Source organism: Pediculus humanus, genomic scaffold (assembly GCF_000006295.1).
Source record: "Pediculus humanus corporis 1103172108316 genomic scaffold, whole genome shotgun sequence".
Lineage (NCBI taxonomy): Eukaryota > Metazoa > Arthropoda > Insecta > Psocodea > Pediculidae > Pediculus > Pediculus humanus.
In genome coordinates, this window is record NW_002987885.1 from 77,571 (window position 1) to 85,957 (window position 8,387).

An 8,387-nucleotide genomic window follows, 5' to 3' on the forward strand; every position below is an offset into this window, starting at 1 on the left:
TTATCTTTTTTTTTCTCTCTCTCTCTCTCTCTATCTCTTTCGAACTGACTACTACGATGATATACGTTAACAATAAAATTATATTTTACGGCCGATTTTAATCATTTTCGAGACGTGTATTTAACGATGAACCCCTTTTTTTAACAAAAAAAATTTGTCAATCTTTACAGCTTCCTATAATAAAAAAAAATTTATTTATCAGTTGTCACCATTTAAATTAAAATCTTTCTAATGACACGATGAATTCTTTCCGTATACAGTAATTCTAATAACTGATAATAAAACTTTTTATAAAAAAAAAATAATCCAAAACGATCCGTTAAATAATTTTTTTTTTTCCTCGCGCCCCGTTTTCCCTTACCGGATTCGCAATAATAATAATAATAATAATAATAATAACAATAATCATCATCATCATCGTCGTCGTAAATTTAAAAAAAAAAAAAATGGCGGCGTTTATTAATATAATATAAAATTACGCGATTGACCAACCGGCGGAAAAAAAAAAATTTCTCACAGAAATAATAAATAAAAAAAATCATCCCTTCATTACGAGCTTGATGATTTAGCAGATTATTTATATTTAAAAAAAAAACATACCCTCGCGAAATAATAATAATAATAAAAACCACCCCCGAGGTCCTCATTATCAGTTTATCTCATGCAGGGGCAGATGCCGAAACAAAATTCTCTTCGTCGGGACGGACGGTTTTTCTTTTCTTTTTTGACTTTTAACGTTTGAATGAACTGGTTTCTTTTTTTTCTTTTATTTGTCATTCAATCAATCAAGTTTTTTTTTTTTTTATTACCCCTTTCCCTCCCCATCACGATGCGTTGCACCCTTAAGAAATAAAAAAGAAAGAGAGAGAGAGAAAGGGTAAAGGGTTGTTTTAATAATGATTTGACAAATGTTAAAAAAAAAAAATTCATTCTAGTTTTTCTTTTAAACTATGACCACTATCAATCAACACGTAATTTAAATACTTATTATTATTATTATTATTATTATTGTTACAAATAGAAAAAAAATCACGAAAGGGTTGTTGTAAACCCTTCGTTCGCACCACCACCACCACCATCGTCACCTCAAGTAGTTGACCATCCATCCTTTTGACCTTTTTTTTTTATTCTAAAATGACCGTTTCTTATTTTACAAAAAACCGGTTTATCGTTAGAGTTAATCCGTTAATCTCGGTGTCGCTTCTTAATCCGAATTTTAAAAAATTAAAATTTTCCCGCGTTTTTCTTTTTTTTTAAATAATAATAATTTGAATTTTTTTTTTTTTTGAATTTTTATAAGTATTCTCAAAAAATTTAATTTAATTTTTTTTTGTTTTTGTTTCGACTTCCCTTTTTTTCTTTCTTCCCTTCCCTCCTTTCCCCTACCCTCTCCTCCCTTCGGCAGACATTTTTTTAAAAAATCTGTCGCCGCAGCAGAAGAAAAAAAAAAAAAAACAGAAAATCTTTCATCGTATTTAGAAAATAGGAGCGGAGCGGTATTTTTTTTTTTTTTTATCATCATCAAAAACAAACGATTTCATTGTTTGTATATACAACAACAACATGTGTACAAACGAATAAAACGATAAACATTTTGAGACGTGAAATAATTAAAAAAAAAAAAAAAAAACGGAAAAAGGGTCAAAGGTGAATACGTTTCGTAACGAATCATTTTGTTTTTTTTATATTTAAATCAAATTATTATTACTCGCGTTTTTCTTTTATTTATATTTATTTATTTCTTATCAATTTTTTTTTAACAAACGTTATCGATACGGATAAAAAAAAATTTTCTCTATTTATATCGCTCTTTAATTATAGCGCTATAAAAATCAAAAATTAGTTTTTTTTAAAAATAAAATCCTAACGTCTCTTAAAAAAAATAAAAAATTAATTTGTTTAATTGAGCGAAATAGAAAAGAGAAGAAATATTATTATTATTATTTCGATACCCGTGAATAAAAAGGTTAATAATAATGGTGGAAAGGGGGGGAAAAAGGTTACAAAAAAAGATCTTAAATGATTTGTAATGAATTGTTGCTATTTTTTTTTGTATCTTTTTAGCGTGAAACCTTAAAAAAAAAATTATTTCCAAACCATCGACGACGCTAATATTGGTGACAGTAATAAAAACGTTTTTACAATTTTTAATTTATACCGGTTGAAACCTTTTTTTCCTTTCGTTTTGTTTTGGTTTTATTGCTTTTAAAAAAAATGGTTTTTGTGTACTTAAACGACAGCAAAATCCAAACAAAAAAAAACAAAACCATTTTTGTGCATTCGAACGACAGCAAAATTTAAAAAAAAAACCGTTTATGAAATGAACCGTCTCAAAAAAAATTTATTTATTAACGCGATCCAATTAATTATTTTTATTATTTTTATTATTATTATTATTATTATTAATAAATTTGTTTGAAATAATTTACAACCGGAAGTTGATTTTATTTATTAGGGTTTATTTCCGGTTTTTTTGAAAAGAAAAACAATATATAATAATTACCCGACAAAAAAAAATTTTATTTATTTATTTATTGGATTTAAATTAAATCAACGCGAAAGATGAGTGGAGGGGGACGCGGGGGGCGGGGGGGCGGGGAAGGGAAGGGAACGGAGATGAGGAAAGGGAGGGAAGGGGAGGGAGGAAAAGTAGTAATCGATATCGATTCAATTAATTTGTTTGTTTGTTTGTTTTTATTTGGTTGCGAGTTATATGAAAAAATTATTTTTTTGGTATTTCCTCCATTTCGTAAAAAAAACTTGTTGTAATAATAATAATAATGATAATAAACGTACCTGAATCAGCGGTAATAATAATAATAATAATAATAATTTTAAAAGGTACATAAATTTTTTTTTTTTTGTTAGTTTGCCGACTTGTCACGAACTCCTTGGAAATAAATTTATTTATAATTTTTTTTTTTTTAAATTTAATTTAATTGAAATATTATTATTATTATCATTACGAAATAATATTTTTTAAATAATTTAAATGAAATTATTTAAGTGCGCGTGCGTGTAAGATAAAAAATTGATTATGATGGAAATTTCTAGAAAGTCATCATCATCATCAGATTGTCAAATAATACGAACGAATAAATCTTTTATTTATTAATTTAAATTCGGCGGCGTTTTTATTATGACACGTCGGATTTCTTTTCTTTTACGCGCACGCACTCACCTCACGCACAATCTTTCTCTCTCTCTCTCATTAGTTTTAAATCATTCGTTTTTGTATGTATGTTTGTTGTTGTCGTTGTTGTTTTCATTTATGTTTGTTTCTTTCTTCTTCTCCGTTATTCTTTTTTCTCTTCTTCCTTTTCCTTTTCCCTTTCTCTCTCTCTCTCTCTCTCTCTCTCTCTCTTTACGTTTCTTTCCCCTTTTCATTTCGATATTTAATTTTTATACATGTTTTGCCCTTTTTTATTACGCCGACATGTTTGATTTAATATTTTCAACGGATTATCTTAATTGAAAGGTTTAAAGATTTTTTTTTTTAGTTCCAAATGATTTTTATGTAAATAAAATTTTATAAGATTTAAATCCTTTTGGTACTGAAATAATTAAAACATTTAAAATTTATCTCTCTCTCTCTTTCTCTTTCTCTCTCTTTACGGCGTTCAATTGATTAATACTCTATGGTGAAACATAAAATCCAGATAATGTAAATAATAAAATAAAAAATATTTTTAGGTAAGTTTTAAGATTAATCTGTCAACAAGTTTCAAGTTCTGGTTTATTTAAATATTATTATTATTATCATCATCATCATGATCGACGTCATCGTCATTATTAAATTTATAAGAGGGTTAATGAGTAAAAAAAAAAAAATAAATAAATAAATATTTTCTTATGTTTTCGGCGCCAAATTTAAAAAAAAAAAGAAAAAAAATTCGTTATTTTTTCGAAGACCCCCCCCCAACCCGTTCGAAACCGAGCGAGAGTTAAGAATGCAAAAATAAATTTATCGTAGAGTTAATAAATAATAAGTAAAAAAGTTTGAACGGGTCGAACGTTTGTTAATAACAAACAAAATAAAGAAAAAAAATTTTTTTAACGTATCCGAACGAACGGATAGGCACCGGGGGGATTCGAACCCCCGATCTCCTGTTTACTAGACAGGCGCTTTAACCAACTAAGCCACGGCGCCGAGTTGTTCAACGCTATCAAGTTAACAAACAGAATTTTAGTCTGACACATATTTCCACACGTTTTTTATAGACGAATAAACTGTTTATGAATCCGTTGAACAAACAACTTTTCTCTCCTCAAGGCTGATTTCTATAGCAATAATATAGTATATTTATAGCGGTGACGTCATTAATAATAATTTTTTTTATTATTTCCTTTTGCTCGTTACACTCTCTGCGTAATAATTCTTATTTAATAAATATTTCAACGAGTTCGTTTCGAATTAAAATTTTAATAAAAAAAAAGGGAAAAAATTTTTTTTGTTATTGTCGGCCTTCGTTTGTTTATGTAAATCGCCATTAAAATTGTTTATAAATAAATAATAAAAAAAAATGGTCGACATTGAAAATAATGCCATTTCGTCGTCGTCGTCGTCGTCTTCGTATTCTCGTCATTGTTATTATCATTATTATTATTATTATATTCTTGTTAAGCCTGAATATAGAGCCTTGTAATCATTTTTTTTTATGTACATATTCGAACGATCGACATTGTTTTTGTGACATCTTGAAAGACACAACGGCGCCGTGGCTTAGTTGGTTAAAGCGCCTGTCTAGTAAACAGGAGATCGGGGGTTCGAATCCCCCCGGTGCCTGCAGGTTAATCGAAAAAACTGCAAAAGAAAATTTTTTTTTTTTCCTTTAACATACCCATCATCATCGCATCGTTTTAATAAATTTATAGCGCTATATTTTTTTTTTATATAACCAAGAAAAAAAAAACGAATTAGAGACGATTAGGGGGGGAAAAAAATTAAAACAGAGGTCGAATGAATTTTAGAAATGAAAAATGGCGGGAAAAAGAAAAAATAACCGACGGTGTTTAAAAAAAAAACATTAAAAAACCAATATTAATAATAATAATAATAATAATAATGATATGTGTGTGTGAGTGTGTAAGACTTTTGTAGAATTTTGATCCGCGTTAATACTATTAAGTCACGTACTATTGAAACATAAACAATCGGAAGAAGATTTAAAAGGGAAGAAAAAAAAAGCGAGAGCGAGAGCGAGAGAGAGAGAGAGAGAGGTAGTCGTATGAGGATAGTAAGAGAAGGAGGTTGAGGAGGAGAATATGTCGAACACAAGAGTACAAACAATCTTAAACCTACTACAACGACAACCACCACAACCACAACAACCACCACCGCCACCACCACCATCAAAAATCATTCTTAGATCTGTCACACACGTAATAATTTTTTTATTTCTCGAATGTTTTTTTTATCCAACGTTGTTGTTGTTGTCGTTGTTGTCGAAAGTAAAATTCATGACAACATAGCTTTTGAAAAACATTTTTCATCCAAAGTGTCAAAATGTCAGCACGCGTGACGCTTTTACTGTCTAAAAATTTAATTTTTTAATTCGAAAAAAAAAAAAAAGAGAAAAAGTTTTTTTTTTTTTTTTAACCTTGTTAAACGTTATTCGATGATTATCACGCGTCAAATATTTTATAGTTTATAGTTTATAATTAAAGCGCGCTATAAAGCAATCAATTATTATTCACTAATCCGACCTAGACCCTTTAGAAATAGTCGTTGAAAACATTCTGGAAAAGGAAAAAAAAGAAAACACACGACACGCTCATTTGCTATATTTTTTATTTTATAGTCTATAAAGTTTTTAAATTATAGTCTATATAATTTTTTTTTATTTTATTATAGTGATGACGTAATAAAACATTTTCTTTAAAAAACAAAAACAAAGAAGGTGAAATACACGATATGAAAGAAAAAAAAAATTGAAACCGGAAAATAAAAAATATTATTATTATTATTATTATTATTATTATTATTATTATTATTATTATTATTATTATTATCATTTTCTATTTACACGACGACGACGATTGGAAAAAGGTGAAAAAAAAATATTTTTATTTGATTTGATTTGATTCTTTTAAAAGGAAATAGAAAAAGGTCGATGCGGTGAAAAAGGAAAGAGAGAAAAAATCACGGTGATTGAAAACTATAAAAACGGAAACGGAAAAAGATGTAAAAAATTTGACCCTCGTTACTCGTACGGGTAATTTTATAGAAAACTGTTTTCACTGGGAAATAAGAAAAAGAAAAAAAAAAGTAAAATTTTAAGTTGTTTGTTTAAATAAATTTTTCCGAAATTTTCCTTTTAGTCTCAATTCGTTCATTCGAATTTTTTTCGATTTATTTTATGGCGCCAAAAACGGAATTTTTCGAAAATTTTACGGTATTGTCCACGTCAAAACGGAAACGGAAAAAGTTTTATTTTCAAACGGGTTTTCCATCATCATTATCATTTTACTTCTTCCACTTTTTCTTAATGGTTTTTCTAGTCTTTTGGGATTTTTTCGAAGTCTTTTTTCTTTCGCCTTTTTTTTTTTTTTATAGACAAACTATTTCTTAACCTTGATTTAGAAAATTATATGATTTAAGTTAAAAAGGAAAAAAGGAAAAAAAAAAAAGGAAAAATTTTCTCTTGGGATTTTTTTCCCGTTTACTGTATATAAAAAAAAAAAAATTTAATGAAACGGTTTTTCCTTTTTTTCTTTTTCTTCTTTTTCTTCTTTATAGTCAAAATTTATTTTCTGTTTTTTCTATTATTTAATTAAATTTTCCTTTTTTTTCTTCTGCTATAATTTATATAGTCTTTGATCGTTAATTTCATTACTATATTTTTTTTTATCGATCGCTACTACAAAAGAGAATTTTTTATGTCATTTTCTTTTTTTTCGTAACGTAGTAATATAGCAATTATAGCGAGGAAAAAGTCCTTGTTGTACAAACAATTTTATATATATTATAGCACTCTACGGATTATTATTATTATTATTATTATGTCCACTATTAAACACGACAAGGCTCTTATTTGTCGGGGTTTTTAAATATTTATCCCAGGTTTCTACCCGATTCCTTAGGGACAAATACTCGAATTTCGGTGGTGCTACTTATAATATTTTCCGAAGGATGTGGGCCGTCCCACATAGTGCGATTTCCTGGATGGTTTCTTCTTTTAGGTTCTTCATAATCTTCTTTAAGTTTCCTTTCATTGAATGTGGCATGGCTCCCAATGCTCCCACGATGACCGGAATCGTTTCTGTTTTTGTTCCCCACATCCTGGTTATTTCGATTTCCAAATTTCTATATTTCAGCCTTTTGTCTGCTTCTTTGGCTGTGGTGTTTTTTTCTGCCGGCACGGATACCTCAATTAACTTACACCATTTTTCCCCATTATGCCTGAGTATGATATCCGGTTTGTTAGCTGGCACAGTTCTATCAGTGTGGATTTGTTGATCATATAGAACTGTGCATGGACCTACTGTCGTAACCGGGCTTGGAATGTGGTTGTACCACTCCTTGGGTAATCCATCCATTCCATATTCTCGGCATATACTCCAATGGAGATATTGACATATTTTATTGTGCCTTTCTAAATATTCATGTTTTGCCAGTATCGGACAACCGGAAATTAAATGATCGATGGTTTCCGATTGAGATTGGCAAATTCGGCACTTGTCATCTTGGCGGACTTTGAGAATTACTTTCTCATAGTTATGGGTCCGCAATGCCTGATCTTGAGCCGCTGTAATAAACGCTTCTGTTTCAATTTTAAGTTTTCCACGCCGTAGCCAATTGTGCGTGCTCTTCTTATTAATATCTTCGGCATTTATTCTTTTTAGGTATTGCCCATGTAATTTTTTCTGTTCCCATTTGCCTTTTAATTTCTTCTGAGATTGGGCTTTGCTATTATAAGTTGCAAGTTGCCCTTCTTCCATTATCTCATTTTCTTTATTTTCTTGGACGATTTGTTTTGCCCTTTTCAGAACTCCTTTTTTTGTAGTTTTTTCTTCTGCATGTATAACTTTTATTATTATTATTATTATTATTATTATTATTACGATATTGAATACCTTATCCGATTTGTAGTTTTTTGTAAATTATAGCGCGCCACGTTTTACGGGTTGTCGTCTAAAACCGACGACGGATTTTTTTTTGTGTCCTTTGTTCGATTTGACCTTTGGCTTGACCCCTTACGTAATATTAACGATTGCAAAAATTAATTTGTTTAAATTTGTTTTTTTAAAAAAAATTATTTGTCGTCAATTTGTTGTTAACCTCGATTCTCCCGTCGATTAGCGAATGAGCCTAAAACTCATCACAAATATTTTTTCGTTATCACACAAAGCATTGGACGGTGTGTGTGTTGAGTAGGTGATATGAC

At 29.2% G+C, this 8,387-nt stretch overlaps 2 protein-coding genes across 2 annotated transcripts; one reads left to right on the top strand and one right to left on the bottom strand.

Moving 5' to 3' along the window:
- Positions 1 to 4,053: 4,053 nt before the first annotated feature.
- Positions 4,054 to 4,845, bottom strand: Phum_PHUM598150 (uncharacterized protein; the record flags this gene model as incomplete). Its single annotated transcript, XM_002432662.1, has 3 exons — positions 4,054 to 4,191; positions 4,665 to 4,804; positions 4,842 to 4,845. The coding sequence occupies 3 exons, from the start codon at positions 4,843 to 4,845 to the stop codon at positions 4,054 to 4,056; spliced, it is 282 nt and encodes a 93-aa protein (XP_002432707.1).
- A 420-nt stretch (positions 4,846 to 5,265) lies between these two features.
- Phum_PHUM598160 (uncharacterized protein) lies at positions 5,266 to 6,572 on the top strand (the record flags this gene model as incomplete). Its single annotated transcript, XM_002432663.1, has 6 exons — positions 5,266 to 5,382; positions 5,802 to 5,809; positions 5,855 to 5,861; positions 6,097 to 6,215; positions 6,322 to 6,444; positions 6,557 to 6,572. 6 exons carry the CDS (start codon positions 5,266 to 5,268, stop codon positions 6,570 to 6,572), a joined length of 390 nt encoding a protein of 129 aa, XP_002432708.1.
- Positions 6,573 to 8,387: the final 1,815 nt, after the last annotated feature.